The following is a 25,094-nucleotide window of genomic DNA, read 5'->3' as shown; positions in this document are numbered from 1 at the left end:
CCGGGGCGCGCCCTCTATCTGGCTCCGGCCGGACCCGCTTCCGGAGCGCCGCGGCCGCCGCGCCGGAAGGCGAGTGCAGGGGGCGGGAAGGGGCAGCGGGGGCGCTCCCGGCGCCGCGGTTTCCCGCCGGAGCGGCACGGCGGTCGCTCCTTCCGGTGTCCTTCCCGGCGGGGGCGGCGGCGGGGCGGCCATGGCGCAGAACCTGAAGGACCTGGCGGGGCGGCTGCCCACCGGGCCCCGCGGCGTCGGCACCGCGCTCAAGCTGCTGCTGGGCGCCGGTGCCCTGGCCTACGGCGTGCGAGAGTCCGTCTTCATCGGTGAGTGGAGTCCCCCCCGGCCGCTCGGATCCTTGGCGCCCGCCGCCCGCGCTAACCAAACCTCCGCTCTCTCCCCGCAGTGGAGGGCGGCCAGCGCGCCATCTTCTTCAACCGCATCGGCGGCGTGCAGCAGGACACCATCCTGGCCGAGGGGCTGCACTTCAGGTAGGGCCCGGCCCCCCCGGCCCCTCCCGGCCCGGCGGGGCCCTCGCCCCTAACGCGCCTCGCTCCCGCAGGATCCCCTGGTTCCAGTACCCCATCATCTACGACATCCGAGCGCGGCCGCGGAAAATCTCCTCCCCCACTGGTTCCAAAGGTGAGACAGAGGGGCCGCGAGGTGGGAGGCACGGGGCGGCAGGCACGGCTGTGCCCTGAGCCCCGGCTGTGCCCTGAGCCCCGGCTGTGCCCTGAGCCCCGGCTGTGCCCTGAGCCCTGCCTGTCCCCTGAGCCCCGGCTGTCCCCTGAGCCCCGGCTGTCCCCTGAGCCCTGCCTGTCCCCTGAGCCCCGGCTGTCCCCGCAGACCTGCAGATGGTGAACATCTCGCTGCGGGTGCTGACGCGGCCCAACGCGGCCGAGCTGCCCAGCATGTACCAGCGGCTGGGGCTGGACTACGAGGAGCGAGTGCTGCCCTCCATCGTCAACGAGGTGCTCAAGAGCGTCGTGGCCAAGTTCAACGCCTCGCAGCTCATCACACAGAGGGCCCAGGTGAGCCCTGGCTCGGCCCGCAGAGGAGCTGCTGGCTGGGGGAGGAAGAGTGACTGTGTTCAGCTGGGGTAGTGCATCCACATATGAAGTGTGCCCCTCGTGCAGTTGGATTCCAGCACAGGCACAAATACTGTGTTGGCAGCTTCTGAGGAGGAAGCTGGGTCTGTTGGTGCACAAAGTGCCCCAAAATGTAACACTGGGGGAGGGAGAGCTGGTTTGCTGCGTGGGGCACAGCACTGGCTTTAAGAACACAGATGTCAGGATGCTGTCAGTAAGGTAGCTGTGACTGCCCCAGCTTGAGTGCAGGCTGGCCACCCTCTTGCAGCCAGATCCAATGATTTTGATAGATCAGCCAGATAGAAGCTTCCTGCTTCCCCCCAGTCTTGGGTTATTAGTCCATGTGCTATCCCTTCATTAACATTAACCAACAGATCAAATGGTTTTCTTAGACTAGGCAGACTCAAAACTGGGACTTTTGTTAGTCAAGCCTTTTAGTCTTGGAACCATTCAGTATCCTCTGCTGTCAGAGAAAATTAAACAGTTCTGAAAGATCTGAAAAGCAGTGGGAACGAGCAGTTAACAAAGCACTGACCTGTCAGTGGTGGATGCTTCAGAAAGGTAGCAGTAAGCTTCTGTTTACAGTCACAGGATGGGTCAGGTTGGAAAGGGCCACAGTGGGTCATTGGTCCAGTTTCCCTGCTCAAGCAAGGTCATCCCAGAGCACATGGCACAGGATTGCATCCAGATGGTTCTGGAATGTCTCTGAGATTCCACAAGCTCCTTGGACAGCCTGTTACAGTGCTCTGTCACCTGCACAGTAAAGAAGTTATTCCTCATTTTCCTGTGTTCTGGTTCCTGCCCATTGCCTCTTGTTTTGTTGTTTGACATCACTGGGAAGAGCCTGGCTCAGTTGTCTTGGCACCCTCTCTGCAGGCTCTGATTAGAAAAAGCTTAGAGTGTCCTCTGGGGGAGTGTTGCAAAATATTAGAAATATCCAGCTTAAAAATGGCCTGTTTGTGAAAGTTTGTGTTGTAACAGTTTGGTTGGCAGGGATTCTGGGAGTTCTCATCCTCTGTAGCAGCTGGTGCAGAGAGGGGGTGCTGCTCTTGTTGTAGAAGGTTTTAGAGGACTCCTGCAGCACCAGGAGGGCTCTGAAGAGGAAAAGTTGTTAGATGAAATACAAAGCATCTCTCAGCTGTTGGAGACCACATCTCTGATCCACATCAAAAGAACCAAAGAGTAGAACTGAGTGTCCTCAGGTTTTGTTACAAGAAATGATCCTCATCCCTCTGGTGAGGGGCTTCAGGGTCTTGTGCTCCTCCACATGGAGTGCACTGGAGGGATTTGGTCTTCATGGAGAGGATGGGACAGCAAAGAATATCTGTGAGGGTTTCAGCTGTGCTGGAAGCAAAGGCTGTTAAGCATCTGTGATCTCAGATAAGAATCATTCTTTGATCTCTGAAATTTTGGAACAAACTGGATTGCATTTGTCTTCTTGTCATGTATCCATCCAGTGCTTGTTATTATAAAGTGGTATAAAGGGATTGATAGAAAAAATGTGGTGTCTTAGTGTAGTTGTGCACTCACAGTTCACACAGGAAAGGTTTCTGTCGCTGTTTAGAGTTGTGCTCAGAAGCAGGTGCAGTAAAAGTAAAAGCAAATGCTGGACTGGCCAAGCATGTGATACTGTAGCAATAGTTTCTGTTTAAGTCAATATTTGGTGCAGGTCTTGTCAGGCTGCCTGAAAAAGGTGCTGGGAAGTAAGTGTGGAATAAATCAAAGTATCTAACAGCAACACCCACCCAAAGCAGCCAAAAAAGTGGAGTAGCTATACTTGACAAGTAGGTACTGTAATTAAGAGATGTGGTACAGGTTAAAAAACTATGTGGTCATTTCTTTTTTTTGTGTTGGAGTACAGTTATGAAAGCACAGCCTGCAAACAGTGCCAAATCCAGGGTGGATAAAGAAATGCTGATTGCCAAATCTGTGGGAACTATGGAACTGGATGTGTCAGGATGTGAAAGCAAAAGACACTTTCAAGGTTTTTTACTTTCACAGTGTTACTCGCATAGAACAGTTTAGTAGTAACTATAAATGAGCTGTAATAGAGTTTGAAAATGCTTTTTGTGGCTGTGGATATGTTGCTCAGAAATAGTGTTGATGGTCCCTGGTTTGGAGCTCAGGTTGGGGAATGTCTCTCCCAACACTGTGAGGAGCAGTTGTGCTTTGCTTTCGGAGTGCTCAGGAAGGGAGGAGCAGCCTGTGCTTGGTGCTACTCTTGTTGCTGTGTTTGTGTTTCAGGTGTCTCTGCTCATTAGGCGAGAGCTGACAGAGAGAGCCAAGGATTTCAGCCTCATCCTGGACGATGTGGCTATCACAGAGCTCAGCTTCAGTCGTGAATACACAGCTGCTGTGGAGGCTAAGCAAGTGGGTGAGTTCCATTGGTGCCTGAAAAGGGTAGATTGCCTTTTTTTCCCCCCTGAGTTGTTAAACAAAGAGGTGGAATTTGGGCTAGTGTATCAATGTTGTGTCACTGTATAAGTTCAGGTACAGGGTTACAAGTTTCTAAGCCTCCTTAGTGACAGGTTTATTTTGCAAGTGTTACCAGAAAGTCTTAGCTAATGGGATAGATCACTGGAAGGACTGAGTTCCCAAAACTAAGGTTCCTCTTCAGACTGGGACTCTGTCACTCACTGTGGGTGGTCTGGGTGCTGTGGGTTTTACTCAAGAAAAGGTAAAGTGCTCTCAGGTATATTTTGTACTTGGATGTGGTCCCAGAATGTTACTGGTTCTTTGGGAAGCAGAGCCCCTGATCTCAGCTGTCAGGTTCTGATTGAAGACACAATGTGGTTCCAATGCCTGTGTCCCTTCTCCCCCCCAGCCCAGCAGGAGGCACAGCGTGCCCAGTTCCTGGTGGAGAAGGCCAAGCAGGAGCAGAAGCAGAAGATAGTTCAGGCCGAGGGAGAAGCGACAGCTGCCAAGATGATATCCTGCTTCGGGAGATTTTGTGGGATGTGGCTCGGGAGCTTGGCAGTCCTGAGAATCTGTCACACTGGGCTCATGCTCAGGAGACTGTGATGAAATGATAGCTTCAAGTAGGTCACTGTTCTTTCCCCCTGCTGCAGTCGGCTGGAGTGAGGTTTGTCTGAGGTCAGAGCAGAGGAGGCCGTGGGCCTGCGCGCCTTGTTGTAAAGTTTAACTTTATTGGCTGCGTGTGACCGTAATCCATAACGTTCTTCATCTGGGCAGGGGAAAATATGCCTGCCCAAAGGCCCACATTACTGGGATAGAGATTGCATTTTACCCACTAAGAAGTTCTTTAATATGGCTTAGGAAGAATTCCTTGAGGGTAAGCGGCTTCTGTTGGCGTGATTTTCCTTAACTTTCGTTCCCTTGTACCTTGGGGAAGCTCTCAGCAGGAATCCAGGCTACATCAAGCTACGTAAGATCCGAGCTGCTCAGAACATCTCAAAAACGGTGAGCATTTGGGCACACAGGACAAATTCCCTTTGTCCTTTTGCAGTCCTTGTGTCCCCCCACCCAGTGGCCACATGATGAATTTAAGGCGAATGTGATCTGCGCTGTCCTGATCTTTGTTCCTGCCCAGCTCAAGCAGAGCTTAAGATTTAGCAAGGATCTGCAATTAGATGTGAGGCTCAGAGTTCATGCCCTTCATATGACAAGGCCCAGATCCACATCAGATTCCATCACCCACCCTCAGCTGCAGCCACCAAAAGCTTCTGGTTACCTGCAGCTGAGAAAGGGGGACAGATAAAAGTGGGATCAAAGGTCTTTGTGACAGAGAGACAGAATGAACACTTGTTTTAGAAAGTCTGATGGCTCTGGGATGGGAACTCAAGAAGTAGGGAGTTGTTTTGGGGAATTGCATTGATTTAAATGGGGTCTTAAGTAATTAACAAGAATGCTGCATCTGAGGGGGGAGATGGGTTCCTAGAGCTGTTCCTCCATGGGCATTTTTAGTGTTTGATGCCATGTCTGTAATGCATTTCCTTTTCAGATTGCTGCCTCACAAAACCGTGTGTATCTGACAGCAGATAACTTGGTGCTGAACCTGCAGGATGAGGCCTTCACCAGGTAAAGGGGCTGGGTGCCTGGGTTGTCTGCACCCTACCTGGGAAGCTGCTCCCCTTTCTGGAGCTCTCTCAGGATCTTTTTCTGAGGGGAGCCTGATGCCAGAGGATATAGCCAAATAGGGAGCAGCCTCTCCTACTGTGGGAATGGGGATTTTTCTTAAATCTCATCAATTTACTCTATTTTTTTTCTTTCCCACCCTCCACCCCTTAACTGCATCTGCTGACACAGAGGAAGGTAAGGCACTGTACATTTTAATCCTTTTGTTAGTACTGGAACCAGGGTGTCGCTGTTTCCTGGTGCCTGGGATGTTTCTGGCCTGGACCATTTTGGCCCCAGCAAGTTTATTCCAGTTTCTACCTCAATTCCCATTTGTGATGTGAAACTTGAAGCTTTCCTTGCAGAGAACCACACAAACATAACATGGAATGTGCAGTAATTGGAGCTCCATTTGTGCCTCACAAGGAGCCTTGCATGGGAAAGGCAGCAGTAACTGTGGAGCCTTCTCTGAGCTATCACATGTACAGGGCATCCTGTGGTTATGGCAGACAGGGCTGTAAGGAGGCAGGCAGATGATCTTGGGAATTTATGGTGGTTTGGGCTGATGATCTCCAGGGAAGATGCTTTTGTTATTCTCCAAAAGTTTTCCAATTTATGTGAGAACACCCCATTTCCCGCTTTCAGAGCTGTCAGGAGTTTGATGTCTTTGCCTAATTTGTCCAGTGTTTACTGAAATAGGCAGTGCCAACTGAGCTAACAGGATGCAGCTAAAAGCTTAGATTACTCAGAACTGAGAAGAGAAACCAGAGTTGGTTTCTTTTCTCTGGGATCTTTGATTATAACATCATTCTTCCTCACCTCTGACCAGATTCTGTTATATTTGTTCCGGAAGATTTAAGGGGCTTTGGGAAAAAAACCACCTGCCTAATAGGAAGGACTTGGAAGTCCAGATCCTTTGGGTGTGGCCCATACCTCAGAGTCCATATTGAGGAGCTGGTACAGCTTTGCTTGTACTTTCTGGTGACTTGTACTGATGACTCCCTTCTGTCTCCCTTTCAGTGACAGTCTCCTACTCAAAGGGAAGAAATGAAAGAAGCTGAAGATTCCTAGAACCAGCGTCGCTGACCAGCAGAAGATAAGAGTGAGGATCTTTGAACTCCCTCCACTAGTATTGTTTGTCCTCACTATGAAGTTTTTAATCCAGTTGCCAGATTTTGTCCCCATGCCTCTGCTCCATCTGTGGTGACTCAGTTACAGGAATGGGCTCTGCCTCTAGGCAGCTGTAATTCTTTCCTCATCCCACCAGTTAAATTTGGAGAGGGGGCAAAGGGGCTTACTGGTATTAACCCACATGGATATTTGCCTCTAATCTTCCTTAATATTTAGATTTGTGTAGGATATCAAATTATTTTTTGGCCAAGTGAGGGAGTTCTTCTGCCATCAGCACCAGGCTTTTTTTTCTAGTAAATTTTGTTTCTCTTTCACTCTTGATCCCAAGAGAACCTGGGACTGAATTCAGGACAATGCCATTCATTTGGTGCCTGTCACTGCTGGAATATCTTACTTGTGTCACTGTCTGCTCAGTGATGCTTTCAGATATTTGTAAAAATTAAAAAAGAAAAAAAACAACCAGATTTTTGTGTCTAAGTGTGCTTAGTGCATGGGAAAAAAAAAGTGGTTATTTTATGTAGTGGCAGGGGGAACAGAGATTTTATTTGGTTGAAATTAGAATGAGGGTGATGAAGGGAAAGGGAAAGGAACAAAAGAAAGAAATACACTCGTGGTCACTGGCAGATCATCACAGTGTGGGGAGAGAGGAGGGATGTTTGAGTGCTCATAGAGCTGTGTGGGTGACTGGGGCTGGTTCCTTAGGTGCCTGTGAGGGCTGCAGATGAGGGTAGGTTTACCTGCTTTTCCAGGTCACAAAAGTATCTCTATGCTGTGTCCTGGCTCCACTGTCACACCTTGGACTTTTCCTCTGCTTTCCTGGCTGAAAAAGGAGGTGAAATTGTCCTCCACTGACGAAACTCTACTTTGCTTGTGTTTCAACAGCAAGATCTTGTGTTCTTTAGGAGGAGCTGCTTTGCTGTTTCTCTGGGCTGCCCTAAGATTTAGGGCTTTGTGGTTATCACAGCATCATAGAATTTCTGGAGTTGGAAGGAACTCACAAGGCTCAAGTCCGGGGCAATCTAGAAGTTAAACTTTAGGTGAAAGCATTGTTTAAACACATCTTCAACAGAGACAGACTCAGGGTCATGACTGCTCCCCATGGAGCTTGGCCACCCTGTAAATTACCCTTTTTTCTGATATCCAACCTGAACTTCCCCCTGTGCAGCTTTAAGCCATTTCCTGTGTCCTGTTGCTGGACACCAAAGAAAAGAGATCAGCACCCTCCTTCTCTGCCCCTGATGAGGAGGTGTTAGGTCAGCCCTTGGTCTTCTCCAAGCTGAACTAACTTTGCATCCTCAGCTGCTCCTTGTAAGTCACACATTTCCTTGTTGTCTTTGTTGCCCTCCTTTGGACACATTATAATATTTTTATTTCCTCTTTGTATTGTGGAGCATGAAGCTGCACGCAGTGATGGTGAGTGCAGCAGGACCCTCACTTCTCTGGCCAGTTAACTGTTCTGTGCCTAGCACACCCCAGCATAACACACCTGGCAGGGCCTGCCATCACTCAGAATGGCCAGAGTCTTTTCTGCAGGGCTGCACCCCAGTCTCATCCTTCAGTCTGTATTCACATCCAGGATTGCAGCATTCCGTGTGCAGAATCTGGCATTGGTTCTTGTTCCGTTTTGTGTGGATGAAATTGTGTACACGTCTGGCTGTCCAGAGGGATATGGTGACACCATTAAAAGCTTTGCCAAAACCAAGAAAAAACTCCACATCTGCCTTCCCTTTGACTACTAGGTGGGTGGCCTTGTTGTGAAAGGTTATTAAATTTGTAAGGCATGACTTTCCCTTCAAGAACTCGTGTGCATTGTGATCAACCACTGCATTGTCTTTCAAGTCTTTTTCTTGACAGCTTCCAGACTCATTTTCTCCACAGTTTTACCAGGCACCAGAGTGACACTCATTGACCTGTAATTACGAAGATCTTCTTTCTTGCTCTTCTTGAAAACTGGAACATTTGCCAGCCTCTATGTCATTTTACCAGGCACCAGAGTGACACTCATTGACCTGTAATTACCAAGATCTTCTTTCTTGCTCTTTTTGAGTTGGAACATTTGCCAGCCTCCACGTCAACTTATACAGATTCCCAAGGCTGTTGATTAATAACTGAGAGGGGTCTCACAGTTGCATTGGCCGACTCTTCAGTACCCTGGGAGGAATCCCATTGGGCCACATAGACTTAGGTGCATTCACTTGCAGCAGCAAATCCCATATAAGTTCAGTCAGCTGGGAGTTCATCATTCCCCCAGCCATGGCCATCCAGCCCAGGACTCCAGACACCACCAGTGTCAGAGGAAGAAGCCAAGGCAGCATTAAATGTCTCTGCTTCTGTTCGGGGATGAGGTGACCCACCTCATCAAGTGACATACCTTTAGTGTTCCTTCTGCTCTTAACATACTTTAAAATGCCTGGTGTTACCCACCATAGTACTAGCCAGCTTCAACTCGAGCTTGAGCTTTTTTTTCTCCTAGAGTGGCAAGGAGCATGTCTTCCCTCTGCATAATCTGTCCTTTCCCACGTCCATACACTTTCTGCTAAGTTGCAGAAGGAGATCCTTGCTCAGCCAAGCCAGCCCTCAGCTTCACTGGCTATACTTCTGACACATTGTAACTGCTGCTCCTGTGCTCTTCAAAAGAAGCCCCTTAAAAAGTGAGTAGCTTTTATGTACCCCACTATCCTCTAAAGCAGATTCCCAGGGGACCTGACTAACTGCTTCCCTGCAGCCTAAAGTCTGCTCTCCCCAGGTCCAGGGCAGTAGTTTTACTTACAGCTTTTCTCCTACTACCAGGATTTTAAACTCTGCTACTCATGATCACGATGGTCAAGAGCCACACCTGAGACCATGTCTATTTACAGCCAACCATCTCTTTTTACAAACAACTCCATCTTGAGCGCTCCAGGGAAGAAAAGAGGCCTTTGGGGACTTCTTCCTTGGTGAAGCAGAGCACAAGATGTTTAAAGGAACAGATAAAATCTATGGATTCCTGGTTTAAAGCTTCCTGGCAGTCAGAGCTATAAGTATAACCCATGTGTTTTGACTTGCAGTGTCAAGGAAGCACAAACTCTTTGAACCAGCTTTGAAAATGCATTCTCAAATAGTCACCCCAAAGTATTTGTGTGTAACAGATCCTATGTAAAGAAGAGTAGATTGCTTATGACAGCGCTGTATTTCTTGATGTGCAGTCAGGAAGGTTTTTGTTCAGTATAAATTTTTTGTAGACTGGACATTATGGACACATTAAGCTCAGGGATTTGAACACAAATAAGGTTCTCAGTAATCTGAGCTTGTTCCACAAGATGTCTTCATTTTCAAGCTTCAGGTAGAGTTTAAGCTAACCCTTGGTATGCCTTGCTTTAGGCTGTGGCAGCTTTTTAAAAAGGAAGACAATTGGGTCCTGTCCTTTGAATCTACCCAGGAGTTTCAGGCAAAGGTATGTGTTTCCTTAGGCTTGGACTTTAGCCCCTTCCCATTGCTTAAAAGAGGGCATCTGGCATCATGAAACACAGTACATGTCCCTCCACCCATTTTTACTCCTGCCTCCTATTTCCCCCACTGCCTCTTTCCTGTTTCTTCCTCTAGTGGCAATGGAATAGCAAAGCCAGCTGGGAAATGCACACACAGGCCCATGGGATCACAGGCTGAGGGAAGCTGAAGTCCAGCACATGGAAAGAGCATCTGCTCACAAAGTGTCTTCTGCCTTCCAAATGCTTCCAACCAACTTTCTTACCATATCAAATGACAGCAAACAGTGACCTTCATCCCAATGCATTGTGTATAAATCGTGCTGGGAAGGGGGCTCTGGAGGCCTTTGGAGCAGGCTGCTGCTGGAAGTGGCACTGTTACCAGCACGAGGTCAGAGCAGCTGTGGCTTTGTCTGTTCACATATTGAAAACCCACATGTAAAATTTAGATATAAAAGCTGTGTCAGAGTTTGTTACACCTGACTTTCCATGCTCAGACTTTGCTGCTGACTACCAACACTTGAGCTGCACAGCAAGGAGCCACCATAATTGGTCACAGCTTCTGTTCAGAAGTATGTAGCTAATAGAAAATCAGGAAAACTAAGCTGGAGCCATCCTTCTAAGTCTGCAGATCTGCAGGTGAAATCAGGAGTACAGCTAACACTCAGTGAAGAAAACCTTTTGGGACCTGGTAGTCAAACAAACACAAGTTTATTTACAAACAAAGAAGAAAACATGGCCATCACATCAAATTCTGGTATATTTACAGCTTCCAGGTGAAGGATGAGATAGCAAAAGGATAAGAGGGGCAGAAGGTTGGTATTAAAGAAAGGAGGTCTCCTGTTGAATTGCAGAGGAGCTGATCTGAAACAGGCCAAAACCTCCATACTTGAAAAGCTGAAGCTTCAGGGAACACAAACAGGATAAACTTAACTCAGAGATGTAGGGCAGAGATGTAGCTCCTGGATTGACCTTTCTTAGCTCTTCCCTGAGAATTCCACTCAAGCTGACAGAGCAAAGGCGAGTTTGGGCCCCGGTGCTCAGGGAGCAAGGGAAGGAGGGGCGTGACCTTTTCCTGCTAATGGATGAGGAGGGCGCTGGAGAGACTTTGCTCGCCTGCGCAGGCAAGGGACCGTGGAGCCGGTCAGCTGAGCTGGAGAGCGCTCTGGTTCACGGCACTGAAAGCTGGCACGGAACAGAAGGGGAAGGCTTTGTTCCAGTGCAAGAGCAAGGAATGCGAGACAGGCCAGCTGGGATGTGAGCTCCAGTCCTGCAGCCCAGGTTCAAACCCCCATGGGGGTACCTGCAACGTGTGGTTATTTTTTCTTTAGTGAGCCTTTCATCTTCTTCTCTGAGGAGCGTTGTTTCCGCACCTTCTCCTCCTTTTTCCCCAAGTTCTCATACACTGTTGACTCCTCTTTCTGCCTGTAAGACCAGGGAAAAAATGAGGAAGAGGAAAAAGCCAGCCAAGCCAGCAGGCAGACTTGCCAGGGGCAGGCAGAGCTGGGCCTGTGCTGTAGGTGAGCTCTTACTTGGAGGGTTTTCGCGAAACCTTGGCGTGCGCATTCCTCACGGCAGGGGGGTAGGCGATGTTCCCATACTCACACTCGTTTGGCTTGCCTTTCTGAGACTGCAGGAGAGGAAAAACAGGCTTAGAAGAGTGGTCTGGGAGGTGCACTTGAGGCACCATGGGCTGTTAAACCCCACTTTGTGCTAGGATCTCAGTGGAAGCTGGTGGATTGCTGAAGTGCCTGGGCTCAGCGCACTGCCACTGCCAGAGGTGAGCAGCAGGTGCAAACGCAGCCTTGTGCAGGAGGCAACAGTGGGGAAACAAATCTCTGGAGGCACTAGAATGCCCAGAAGTCCCAAATTTCTGCTAAAGAATATAAAAACAGGCAGAGCTATAGCATGTAGCCAGAAGCTACAAGGAAAGAGAAAAGACACCACTTATTAAGTAGCAGGAAAAGATTTTGCAGCTGCAAAATATAAAAACAGGCAGAGCTATAGCATGTAGCCAGAAGCTACAAGGAAAGAGAAAAGACACCACTTATTAAATAGCAGGAAAAGCCAGGATGTGAAAGACAAAGAGGAAAGAAGAGGCAAGGAAAGTCTTTGCTTGACCTAAACTAAGTTTGTAACAAAACAGCACTTGATGATATTATTCAGAACATAGTTCAAGTAACTGTATTAAAATTTAACTGCTGTTTAGCAGTTCAGAAGGGATTGGTACTTGAACCGCTAATGAACTTGTCCCCTGAATTTAATAGTCTTAGAAGAGAGGAACAGGGACACAGATCTTACTGCACTATTGTAGTTTGTGTAGGTCTCAGTGTTAGCTTAAAACCTCTGAAAGAGCACCTGGGCTCAGAGCCAGCAGCATGAAGGGCTTAGTCTCACAGGGCAGTAGAGCCCCTTTTCTCTCACCTGGATAACTTCCAGCTTTTTCTTGGTTGCCTCTATGAACTGGCAGATGGCCATGTAGATGAATTTGTACTGGGCCTCTGTCTGCACCATCCCAGATCGCTGGGCCCTCACCATCTGGATGGTCTTCTGGATGTCAATGTCACAGTCCAGCCCTAGCAAGGAGCACCAGAAAAGTTTATTGACATATTCACTGCCCCCTCGCCCAGTTCTCTACCGAAAGCAGCCACAGTGGAAGACAGGCATGAAGTTTTCACCTCCTTCCATACTCTTTATTGCTGTATGAACCTCCCAGCTCTCCCCCTGCTCAGTATCTTTGAAGTCTGGCCTTGGAGGAAAAGCCAAAGCCCAGGGAAGGCTAAAGCCATAAGTGGATATGGAACAGAGATCCAGCAGAACAACTTAGGGCCATGGCAGGATCTACTCCCACTGACAGCTGATAGTTTTCATCCCTCTGCAGCTGAACTTAAAGGCAAAGCCCTATGGGGTAGTCCAGTTCATGCTGAGATCCTTTGGGGTGCTCTTACCCTTGGTGGAGATTGTTTCCACTATCATATCAATGACGATGATAGTCCCAGTGCGGCCAATCCCAGCACTGCAAGGAGAGGACAAGCAGAGGTCAGAGCAAGACAGCTCCTGAAACAAAATGCAGCTGCTTCTGGGGAAGCATGTGCCTCTTGTAGCAGCTGTTCAGCAATGCCACAAAAGAGTCATGGGTTCAACAGGTAGAAAGTTTGGTGTGGGGGCACTGAAGAAGAAAAAAGCAAATATTGGGACTGGTATTTGCTTCACTCACAAGTCCTGGGGTAGAGCTGGAAGCAGCAGGACAGACTTTCTGCACCTCACCCTAGATAAGGGATGGAGGATGCTTCAAACTCCAGCCTCTGTACCAACCTGCAGTGTACCAGAATAGGCCCTGCGTTGGGGATGCTCTCTTGCTTCTGGTTTATCTGGTCAAGGAAGCTGAGGACTCCTCCCGGCTCACTGGGCACACCATGGTCAGGCCAGCTCAGGTACTGGTATTGCCAGATCTCACGCACAGCCTTGCCCTGAGAAGAGCAAAGCACCCCACTGGTAAAACTGCAACCCAGTCCTGTCCCTGGCCTCTGTCCCAGGGAGAGGTGAGTCTGGAGCCAGAGAGAACCACCAGTGTGATTCCAGCCCAAACCAGGTGGAAAAGCAGCCCCAGGAATGCTAGAACAGCAGCATTGTCACAGCACCCAGCAGTTCCCAGGTGTAGCAGTGTGGGGGCTGGGATGGCAGCCCTTGGTGAGGCACACTCACGTTGTCCTTGGGGCACACGCAGAGGTGCCGGAGTTTGTACTCCAGCGCGTCGTGCTCCCCGGTGTTCTGCACAAGGTAGGGACCGTACTCCTTCGTGCTGCCCAGCTCTGGCCAGTAAGGCACACACTTGTTCTGTGTGGGCAGAGAGGGCAGGGTGAGGACGGGCAGAAGGCAGGAGAGAGAGAAAGCAGAGCAATGGTTGAAAAGGAAGACTGCTACTTACCCGGCCTTTTTCCACCTCCCGTGTTGTCATCACAATAATGCGTGTGTTCTCCTGCCACACCATTTGCCACAAGTCGTTGACTGTGGCATCCAGGCAGCCCTGGCTGGCGATGTAGGTCTTGGTGCACTCATCTGGGCTGATCAGGGTGTTCTGAGTGCAGACAGGGGAGGGTCAGGAGGGCTGCAGGAGCAGCAGACCTTCCCCTGCTTTGGCACTGTTCTGGACAGGCACACAGCTGTCTTTCAAGAATCTCACCTTGACATAGTTGGCATTGATGTAGTCAGATCCAGGTATATTTGGGTCCCTTCCCTGGAGGATGACTCTGGAGTGATCAACTGGGGGTGCAGTGAAGGATGAACAGTGCAATGAGATACTCCATGCACAGCCACACAGAGCTCCCTCCCTACCCTGTGCCACCTCAGTCACGATTCCCAGTAATGCCCCATATCCTCAGCTCTCCCTCTCTGTGTTCAGACCAATCTCACTCTGTCCTCCCATCTCTCTGCCTCTGTGATGGACCACAGAAGCTAATGAGTGATGCAACCCTCCTGATGCCCAGGAAAAGGCTGTGACCTCCCTCATCAGCTCTTAATTCCTCAGTGCCATACACCTTGTACCCTGCTCTGGAGGACAGAGTGGGCTGAGGCAGGGATGGCTTGGACAGCTCTTCATTGCCTGTCTGTCTGCTTGGGTTTATTTTATAGTGGAAAAGCAAGACTCACAGGGCAGTATGTTCTTGTATCGGTTCTTGCTCTTATTTTCAGGTCTCTGGCCCTCATGACGGTCAAACAGGTGCTTGGCTTCCTGTTTTTGCAAGCTCTGAGAGCAGAAGAAAGAATAGTCACGGCAAGGTCACAATGTATGATAGAGAAGGTGGGCACTAGGAGGCACAGTGATGGCTCTGATGACACATGGGCATGCTGTGGGGGAGCAGAAAAGTGAAAACCAAACCTAGACTTGAGAAGCCTGAGGCTTCAGCCCTTACTGTCTTGGTGACTCACTCTCCCAGCCATAAAAAAGCACATTTCTACATCACTCGGTTCACTTAAAGATGAGACTCATTCCCCAGGGGAACCAGTTCCAAACAGACATTTCTTTCAGAAATAAACTGACAAGACACAAGAAATTTGTATACAGGAAGAAATCGAGGATGGAAAATGAGGTGGTGCATGCAGAATTCCCAAGAAGCCAAATAATGTCCCCCAGTAGTTTCTTACATCAAATTCCTCCCAGAATCCAGCCTTGGATGTCTCCTCAGACAGACTTGTCTTCTTGTTCAGTTCCTGCACTCTGTTCTCAATGTCAGCAGCATTCACCCTCGTAGCATAGTAGGGCTGGGGATGGGAAAACACAATAGGTGAGAGAGAGAGAGAGAGATGCTGCTGGAGAGCAAAGTCCTCTGTGCACCATGGAAAAAAGAAGGAAAGGGGCATAAAGGAGAAAAATCCAACAAATCAGTACCTCCAAAGGGCGACTAAAAAACAGGAAACTGGACTTACCTGCTTCAGGTACACAAAGGAACCAGACATCTCCTCAATTCCAATCTTCTTGAAGTGCTCCACCAGATCTGCCAAGCTGTCAAACATCTCAGCCCCTCCAATTGTGTAGCGTCCATTCTAAACAGAGGAAGAATGTGTAATGTCTCACTCATAACGTTCATAACAGAATTCTGGAATAGTTTGGGTTGGAGGGCATCAGAAAGGGCAGCTAATTCCAAACCCTCTGCCATGGGCAGGGACACTTTCCACTAGACTGGGTTGCCCAGAGTCCCCTCCAGCCTGCCTCAAACATTTCCAAGAATGAGGCATGCAGTTTCTCTGACAAACCTGAGCCAGTGCCTCACCAACCTCACAGTATTTTTTTCCTATTATCCCATCTAAACCTGCTCTCTTTCAGTTTGAAGGCATTCCCCCTTGCTCTATCACTCCATGCCCTTGTAAAAAGTCCTCCTCCACCTTTCTCATGAGCCTCCTTTAGGTACTGGAAGGTGCGGTAAGATCTCCCCAGACTCTCCAGGCTGCACAGCCCCCACTCTTTCCACCTGTCCCATAGACAAAGCTTACAACGCTCAGGAAAAAGGCAATGCTGGGGGGCAGATCCACAGGCACCACCCTGCACCATCCAGGAAAGCATTTGCTCTGGCAGGGAGGTCGGAGGAGCTTGCCCCGAGCACATGGAGTTCACGGCTCCGTGCTCTCGCTGTAGTGCTCTCAGTGGATCAAAGCCCAGAGAAGGTGTATTGCCCTCCAATCCCATTTAAGGCCAGTTGCATTCTCTCCTTGGAATCTCATCATCCCATATGAAAGAAACAGGAGAAATTGTCACAGCCATTTTGGTGACATCCATCAGACCACCGCCTCTCGTCCTGCCCTCCCACTGCTCACCTCACACATGATCTTGATGTGTGTGACTTTGAGCCGGGTCCCAGAGGCACCGCTTGCCCCAGCTGGAGCATCAGACCCAGGTTTGGGCTGGTCAGTGAGGACAGACAAGACAAAGTCCCCAGGTTTGCTGAGGCTCTCCCGCACCAAGAAGGTCCAAGGGGTAGCTTTGGCCTGGAGCAGTGACTCGGCTGCAGGGCCTGACAGATGCCCATGGTACCACCTAAGGAAAAACAAGAGAGGGTCAGAAAAGAGGTGGAGATGCAGGAAGTGGATGCCCTTGAGCTGATGAGTGAAGAACAGCAACACTGGGGAAGGGTGAGGGAGGAGGAAAGGAAGGGGGAGACAGAGAGGAAGGAATGAGAGAGGGAAGGAGGAGCAGGATCTTGGGTAAAGCATATGAGATAGAAGGAGGAGAGCTGGGCAGAAGAGGAAAGTGCAAGGGATGAGGTAGAGACAGAAGGGACCTAGGGAGCAGAAGTGGTACCGGAGGACACAGCGGGAAAGCACCAAGTGTGACACACACACAGGCACAGCTTAGTGATAGTTTCTGCCTGGAACACCAGTTGGGAGAGGGTAGTCTGTGTGTTTCAGCACCTCACAGTATTATTGGGACTGTTGCAAGGGGCTCTGGAAACTCAAACACCAGGGAAACAAAAATAAGCCCCCACTGAGTCAGAAACTCTCCCATCAGATTTAGCAGCACCCAGATGGTTGTGTTGAGATCAGATCCATTAAAGAACCATTCCAGCAACTCCTCTTTCTGAAACTCAGTCACCTCTTCACTCAAAAGATAATTCCCATTCTCTAAGCACATCACACTGCAGCAATCACCCTGGCCATGGCAGTGAGCACAAGGAGCTGATCCATCTGCACATTCTTGTCCTCAGTACAAACACTCAGCAGCTCCTTCTCTCCTCCTAGCACAAGGTCAGGAGCATCCCCATTTGACCACGGTGTTCCCTGCCTTGCCATGGGGATGTAGGAATGGATTTACTTCCCATGGAGCAGCTAACAGGGAAGGGCTGGTATGGTAGTGGTGAACTTCACACTGTTAGGGGGCTATTTGTTCCCATGAACTGAGATGGAGTTCAGGAGACCGCAGCCCAGTCACAGAGGCAGCCGGGGCATTTATTCACTCTCCCCTGCAGCTGGTCAGAGCAAGGGGTTGCTCCACGTACAGCAAGAGGTTCACACAGTTATTTGGCTCAGCAAGTCACTTTTGTCGACCCTCACCCCATGCACTGCAAGAAGCAGCTGGTGACTCTCGCTGCAGGGTTGTCATTGATTTCTGAACGTCCTCAGAGAATGGTTCAGCCACCACGTGCTCAGATGCCACCTTGGGATGGGCTGGCCCCTCCTGCCCATCGAAGAGGTCTCCCAGCCTCCCCTCCCCACAGCTAGGAGGGGGTTAATGGGTCCCATTCCTCCCTCCCCCAGCAAAGCCCAGCTCTTCAGAGCCACGTGATGGAAAATCACTTGGGGAGAGAGTGAGAGGAGCTTTCGTAAGAGCCCGAGGGGGGGAGGGGGTAAGTTTCCAACCGCAGGAGGAAGGGAGGAAACTGCGGGGCCACGAAGCAATGGCCTTGACTGGAGAGGACAGCCAGCAGCAGACCTGCCCCTCTGCAGCCTGGCCCCAGAGCAAGCTGGGGGGTACCCTGATGTTTCGGCCCAGGGCATCTCTGCTCCCTGCCTCCAGGTGCCCGAGGCGGACCTGTGCAAGAAGGACTTGTCACCCCAGAGCAGGGCATGACAGCTCCCCCGAGCTGCATCAAAGGGCCTGAAAGCAAAAAGCAAGGGCAAAACCACCTGATTTGATTTAGGAACTTGGTGTCAGAGACACATGCAAAGCGAGGACAGGAAGGAGACTAAGCAGGCCAGGAATAGCAGGGGAACATGGTCCTGCTCGCAGCTACGTGAGTCACTCAGGCCTAGAATAACAAGGAGGTTTGGGGCACAACTGAGGGTTTCCACACAACGTGCCCCTCCACAGACCACTGCAGAGCCACACCGGACACCGCAACCTTTTCTTTCAGAAACAGCATATAAATAGCAAAGGCAACCGGAAACCAGAAGTAAAAATAGATCCCCACTAGGTCTGCTGTGATGGATCAAGGTACACACAGCTATTCCTGGGGATGCTGTCCCCATGGACACAGAGGAGGTTAAGAAAGGCAGGAGGGATTTTTTGAAGGGTTTGCTCTGGGGATGCAGGCAGGACAGAAAAGAGGCCATAAAACATTAATCACAGACGCAGCAGCTCCTTGCTGTGCCTGTACCTCTCTGTTGTGGGGTCAGAACAGTTGAGCGGGTATCGCAAGTCGATGATGGTTCCATCTTTGTCCTGCAGCGAGCCCTGTTGCTGCGTGTAGTACTCCACCAGTTCTGACAAGGTGGCAAACTTCTCCCCTCCATACAGGTCATAGAAATCCCCAGTATTCTGGATGCGGATGTGGGTTACCTGATCACCAACCCTGTGGAATAAAGCATGAGGCAGTCCAATGAGGTGGTTGGAAAAGGGGCAGGAAAGTGTCCTGCACTACCTCCCACCCATGGAACCAGAGCAAACCATCTCCGTGAATGGAGATGACTGGAAAGAGAAGCTCCTTGGGCAGCTTGAAGGAGGCTCTAGAAGACACTGGGAAGCTGAGGTCATTTTACAGTTGAGAAGAACTCAGAGGAATAGAGACACAATGAAGAAGATGCCACAGGACATGTGAGGATCTAGGCAATCTGTGTATGTAACACTGCAAAGACAGAAGCTGGGGTCCAAGTTACTCACCGGACTGAGAGGGAAAAATCCCCCTGATTCCTCCGACTGGGTCTGGCCAGGAAGCTCCCATGGACACCTCGTCCCTTCAGTAAGGCTTCAGCTTCCAGCCCACTCAGGTCACGGTGAAACCACCTAGCAGAGAAAATAAAAGCAAGACCAAGTGAATAACAAAGGCCAGGCACTATTGTGGAGACTTGCAGGGTGAATGGTCCCCAGTCAGCATCCCTAGGTGAAAATCAGCAGCAGCATCCCTTCCTGCCTGATGCCTCCTCCAGCCTATGGACGATTCCCATGACAGATACAGCTTCCAGGGCCACCCCTGCCCTCATCCATCCTACTTCCCTGCTCCCATTCCTTACACACACAGACCTCTCAGACCCTCTTACCTCACCATTGTGGAGGGAGAAAGAAGAGGTGGCCAAGTGGCTGCCACTAAAGCAACCCAAAAAGCACAGAGGAAAAATCAGTTTGCGCTGGAAAGGAAAGGGAAGTCGGAGGTCTGTGCTGAGGCACCCAACGCCAAACTGCTCCTGCGCCTCTTGGGAGCTGGCCATGTATCTCTCCTGCAGTCGACTGTCAGTCCATTCAGACCCTCTCCATCCACATTTTCCTGGGCAGTGCCTGGATCTCTGGCCCGCAGTGCAGTGCTGCTGGGCACGGGCAGGCGCGAGCCCGTACACGGCAGGGCACGCACAGCTCCGGGAACAGGAAGCGCTCTGAGCCATCCACTCCGCAGCCCCAGGCTACTTTGCATACACTTCTGCTTCTCCTTTTGTGTCTTTCCTCCCCATAGCCCCTATTATTTTTGGGTCCCTGTCTTTAGCACAGAAGGGTTGACTCTTCACATGCATCTTGGGTTCTGGCCGTGTTCACAAAATTCAGTTCTGCTCGTCCTCTGTTCCCCTTTTCCTCTAAAAGGCCAACGAGCAACACAAATGGTCCCAAATGTCCCACATGCTCTGTACAGGCACAGGGGGGAATCCGTGTGAATCCAGAGCTGCAGACTTCAAGGTCCAGGCTAGTGCTCTGAGCACAGCAGTGCCTGCCTGAAACCAGCCTGCCATGGGATGGGACTGACACAGGCAGCTCAAAAGGGAAGGAGAGGTTGGGAGAGGGTGGTGAAGCTGCCCAGGAAGGCAGGCAGAGACCAGGACAAACAGCTACTACCTACAGAGAGCCCACACAGCACTGAGGGAGCTGAGCCAAGGACCTTCAAAATGCCAGCACCCCATACTGAGGCCAAAGCTGACAGCCTGGACAACCACGTATAAAGAAGGAAAACCATTCCAGTCACCTAGCTGCTTCCAGCTGTGGCCCATGACTGCCCTGCCCACAACACTGGTTTCAAGGTCTGCAGGTCTGGTGAAAGAATGGGAGCTAAGCCGTGGCCTAAGAGTGCAATCCAGCTGGCAAAGGATCCTGGCTTTTCCCTGGGGCCATCTCAGCTACCCTGTATGCTGTGGGCAGCAGCAACAGCAAGAGCCTTGCTCATTTCAAGCAGCAGCAGCTGCAGACTTCCCCCCACACCACCAGACTGGGAAATCCTGCAAAAAGATGAACAGGCTGCTAGCTAAGACCTAGACAAAAACTCGTGGCCAAGACAGAAACCAGCAACAAAGGGAAGTACAGGAGAGAGGAGTGGGAAGCTAAACTTCATTGCTAGAAAGGCAACCCAGGCACCTACAACAGCTTCCTTAGAAATGCTTCTAGTTTCATGCACATGGTGAGCTGGGGTGCAGTGAGCTGCAGGCAGCCAGAGGTACTGACTTAGAACTGATATTAAAAACCAAGGAGACTTTAAATGCACAGGACCAACTCAAGGGAACAACTTCTGCGCAAAGTTGCAGAAGTTGCACCAGAAAGACAGCACTTAAATCAGTCTAGCAGGAACAGGAAACAAGTTATGCTTATTGCCAAGGGAGAAAAGGCAGGAACTTCCAGGGAGAAGTCCCAAAAAATAATTCCTGATATAAAAAGCATATTAGAGTATGCTGAGTCAACATGAAGCCAAGGCAGATGAAAACCAAAACTTAGGCATCCCTGCACTGAAGGAGAAAATCTGTCTGAGGAACTGAACATTAGCTGGACAGAGGGGAACAGGGAAAGAACACGTTGCAAAGAGCCCAGACCAGAATAAGAAAGGGCAAGAGAGCATTTATCCCACGGAACTCAGTATCCTCCAGAAGGACAAGCCACAGGGTGCAGTGCAATCTCTTGACGGTATTTTTGTGGACAAAAATCCCATATCACATAATTTACAGGATGAGTTTACGCTTCTGCTTGCTTTCATTTTAGGAAAGGAGTGGATGCATGCAGCCGCTCTGGTGCCTTTGATCTGGGCCCTCCAATTAAAAACGACCAGCAAGGGACGGAAATGTCACCACAGAGAAGCCATCAGTCGGTATCTTCAAGGCTGCTCTCCCAAATGGCTGCAGCATGGAACAGCTGAGCCACTAAATATAATTAGGCTATAATGGAGCCACTAAAACACTTTTTTAATATAATTAAGAGGTCAAGAGATTTCAGCAAACTCTTACACTGTTTGGCTTTCAGTACAACACAGGTGTTAGAACCTCATCTTGTAAATCCCTTGCGGAACCAGGCCACAGCTAGCACAGTAACAAATTTACAGCAGAAGATAAATGAAATAGCTAATTAAAAGACACACATCTGGATTGCTGCAAGAAAAAAAAAAAGGCCCTGAGAAACTGGAAAGAATCCAGCATAATGCCACTAATGCAAGTGAAGAGCCTCGAGCATAGCAGAGAGCAAGCTGGGTTTATTCAGCTTGAATAAAAGATGCTTAAGGAGGGATTTAACACTTGTCTGAGACTACCTGAAAGGGGCCGTGGGGGTTTAGAGCTGATAAGTCAGGTTCTTTCTTGTGGGACACAAGAAAAAGACAAGAGGCAACAGGCATCACTCGCAGCAAGGGAAATTCTGATTAGGTATCAGGAAAAACTGCACACGTGCTCCCCCCCAAGGGGGTTCAGCACTTGCCACAGGTCCCCAGAGCAGCTGAGGAACCTCCACCCTGGCAGATGTCAGGACTCACACGAATAAGGCCCTGAGCCACCTAAGCTAGTTTTGGGGCAGCAGGGGTAGGACTAGGCAATCCAGAGGTCAAAATAGTTGTCAAAGGAAGAGCAGAGAGAAAGATTGTGTATAGTTTCTTTTGCCCTTGTGCTTCCTAAGTCTCTATCAGCAGCTACTTGTAGTCAACTGTCAAATGCATAACAAATTTTGTGCCCTTTGGCAAAGAGCTCCATTGCTCAGTTACAGAAATACCCCCTCCTTTGACTCGCTGTATAACCTGCTCCCTGACTCTTTTTAAACACCTGGTTGTTGTAAAGAAAGGAAAATCAGTGGGTGATTCCTGTTTCTCTCCCCTTGCTCCAAGCTGCTCGTGGTAACAGACCTGAAATATCCGTATCCATCCTCAACCCTTTGCCAGGCTGAAGACTCCAGCCCTGCTAAGGGGTTCTTTTTGTACAGAACTATTCTGTACCTCTGGCCACCTTTGCTGTCCCTCTCAGAGGTATTTCTAATTCTGGCATCTTGATTTGGAGATAAGAGTGAAGGTGGGCACAGAACGGTGGTGTTCAAAATGTTGGTGAGTCATGGACAGTGGTGCTTCCCGATGTTCACTACAACCAAGCAGTAAACTAACAACTGCACAGACTTCTATAATCAAGGAGAGGTTACCATTCGTTCACAGCCATTGTTTTATATGCAATTATAAAACTGTATTATTTTTCTGTATGAACATTGTTTTACATAAGCCTTTTCATCTGCTGTTCTACTGCCCACTCATTCACTGCCATTAGGTCTTTCCAAAATTATTCACAAGTTGTCTCCCACCCTATTATCCTGAATAACTTTCTAGCATCATCCAGTTTTCTCACCTCACCAAGCTGTATTCCCAGGTCACTTGGGAATATACTGAACATTGTGTATTTCAGATAAGGTCCCTGTGATCTGACCACTGATGACTTCCCTTTACTGTAAAAATGGGATGTTAATTCCCACCCTCCATTTACTATTCTCTAGTAATTCTTTACTCAAGAAAACCTTAATCTTCTTTTTTAATGCTGTGATTTAACGACTTTGATGAGAAAATCTTGTCAAATTCTTTAAATCCAAACAAACTGCACTGGCCAGACCTGCCTTATCCACAAGCCTGCTAAGTCCCTCAAAACCCTCCAGTTTTACGGGACCATATTTGCCTTTACAAAAGCACATGCTGGCGCTTTCCTTAGTATCACATTCCTTGCTTTTCCCATTACACTGTGCACCCTCTTGCTCAGATAACAACTTTATTGTTCCATGCTTTCCTCACATTTGGGGGGAGTTAATTTGGAGCCCTTTTTGAGAATGAGCATTGCATTTTTTAATCTTCTTCTTCTAAACCTCAGCATGGAGATGATTTTGGACAGGAGGTTTTGCTGTTCTGTACCAAAAGTCTGTTGTAGTTCAGTCATCAGTGCAGAGCAAAGGCTGCCTGGTGATGGGCAGATGGACCATCTTCCTGTGACTTGCCAAAGCCACATGCTCTCCAGCAGGCCTTGGGGCTCCAGCACAGTGCTGGACCACTGTGGTTGCCCAAATTCTTACCAGAGAGTAATGCCAGTGCAAATCCCATTTCCTGACACCCTTCCAGAGCAGGGTACCTGTTTGGACTGACTGTGAGGATTGTATGTCCCGCTTTTTGTTCCATAAAGGGCTAGAAAGACTGCATCCAATAAAGGAATAACCAGAATTTAAAAGGCCAGGCAGCTGACATCTCTCTCTGCAAAACCATTCAGAGATGCTGCAGCGTCAGGGTGGCAGAGGAACTGCAGCAGACTGGGCATCACAAACCCTGCTTGCTTGTTATCAAAGTGAGGAGGAGCAACAGCAACCATGTAAAGCACAGTGAGCTCCAGTCCTCTGGCTACCTTTAATAGGCAGCTCCTATTAAAAAGTGGGGGTTTTTTTCCTTCTGTGCCTGATTCCTACTGCTGGTATTTTTATTTTTTCTCACCAACAGCTCTTGTTTTCTTGCCCTAACTAGCATTCACAGCACTCACCCACAGGATGGCATCAGGGTCTTGTCTCTCAGATCCCCACTGATGGAGGACTGACAGGAGCTGGTGGAGGAAGTACCACAGCCCTCAACCAAGGGGGTCCCACTAAAGAAAATAAAGCAATATTGCAATTACCAAGAAAGGATCTTGAAACGGATTTGGGGGAGAGATCAGAGACCTTGGTAGAGGAGAGGTGGCCGGGCACCCCGGCGGCAGGGCTGGATGCTCATGGCAGTGAGTGCCGGGCGCTGGAGCAGCTCTGGCAGCGCCTGCCGTGACTCACCTGAGCCCGATGCGCACAGGCGAACCCCGAACCCCGCCTGCTCCCGGGCGGGCTGAGGAGGAGACAGCTCCAGGTCAGGCAAACCTCGGGCCGCAAGCCGCGGGCTTAATTTTCACCATTTGCAAAGCACTTCCTGGACTGTAGTTAATGAATAATCAAAGGGGTGGGGGAAGGCCAAGGCCAGGCTCGGAGAGGTGGATGGAGACGGAAGGGACCGAGTGCTCTTCCTGCCTCCCATGCCCGGAGCTCACGCCCTCGCTGGCTGCATTCCTGCCCGCTTTGTAACTCCGAGCGCAGAGCGCCCCGCACACCTGGCTTGCAGCTCCCTGCTCCACCAGGCCTGCCTCCTTCCCTCTCAGCCCTTTCCCCCTCCCTTCTGTCGCCAAAGACCTCAATTCTTCCTATGGCAACAGGGACAGAGGGCAGGAGGCTACAGACAGACATACCTGATGTCCCTCTGAATGACACGGGAAAGAAAACATTGCAAAGGAGCACGGCTGCGCCACTAGGATGATCCCTCCGCAGTCCAAAAAAAAGAGGTGAGATAAAAATTTTATGTTGTTTATGTTGTTCTAGTCCAGGCTGCAGGCAGCCCTCCCACGCTCGGCCGCTCCCTGCTGCTTTTTTCACTAAGGATAAAGTGCTGGATTGCACATTCAGCCACAAAACAAGGCAGCCACAGGCACTGGGGGCAGCAGTAAATTAGCACCGATCCTGCTGGGACAGGGGCCTCAGTGGCATCTACAACACTTGCTGAACAGCACTGGATCGTGTTGAGGGACACATTTCCTGGTATGCTTCAAACAGCACGCCTGAAAATGCTTGCCCTTGTAAAGTGCTTAATGCCTGTCTCTGTGATAGCAGATCCTAGGGCTTCACACCGAGGCTCTGCACAAGCCTTTTGCAGAACATGGT

The 25,094-nt window shown here is 49.8% G+C and overlaps 2 protein-coding genes across 2 annotated transcripts; one reads left to right on the top strand and one right to left on the bottom strand.

Moving 5' to 3' along the window:
* Positions 1 to 96: 96 nt before the first annotated feature.
* On the top strand, positions 97 to 6,748 carry PHB2 (prohibitin 2). Its single transcript, XM_039717802.1, has 10 exons — positions 97 to 317; positions 398 to 482; positions 554 to 633; positions 838 to 1,022; positions 3,324 to 3,453; positions 3,904 to 4,007; positions 4,422 to 4,499; positions 5,041 to 5,117; positions 5,346 to 5,351; positions 6,174 to 6,748. The coding sequence occupies exons 1-10, from the start codon at positions 191 to 193 to the stop codon at positions 6,202 to 6,204; spliced, it is 903 nt and encodes a 300-aa protein (XP_039573736.1). The 5' UTR covers positions 97 to 190; the 3' UTR covers positions 6,205 to 6,748.
* A 3,692-nt stretch (positions 6,749 to 10,440) lies between these two features.
* PTPN6 (protein tyrosine phosphatase non-receptor type 6) lies at positions 10,441 to 25,061 on the bottom strand. The gene is made up of 16 exons (XM_039718033.1): positions 24,180 to 25,061; positions 23,900 to 24,001; positions 18,840 to 18,962; positions 18,337 to 18,531; positions 16,061 to 16,280; positions 15,176 to 15,292; positions 14,894 to 15,010; positions 14,399 to 14,495; positions 13,932 to 14,011; positions 13,677 to 13,826; positions 13,454 to 13,585; positions 13,064 to 13,218; positions 12,697 to 12,764; positions 12,173 to 12,324; positions 11,281 to 11,378; positions 10,441 to 11,173 (listed from the first exon to the last, which is right to left on the bottom strand). Exons 2-16 carry the CDS (start codon positions 23,911 to 23,913, stop codon positions 11,065 to 11,067), a joined length of 1,827 nt encoding a protein of 608 aa, XP_039573967.1. The 5' UTR covers positions 23,914 to 24,001; positions 24,180 to 25,061; the 3' UTR covers positions 10,441 to 11,064.
* Positions 25,062 to 25,094: the final 33 nt, after the last annotated feature.

Source organism: Passer montanus, unplaced genomic scaffold (genome assembly GCF_014805655.1).
Source record: "Passer montanus isolate IOZ18808 unplaced genomic scaffold, ASM1480565v1 scaffold39, whole genome shotgun sequence".
NCBI classification, from domain to species: Eukaryota; Metazoa; Chordata; class Aves; order Passeriformes; family Passeridae; genus Passer; species Passer montanus.
Note: the sequence above shows the minus strand (reverse complement) of the source record. Positions and strands in the feature narration are given on the sequence as shown.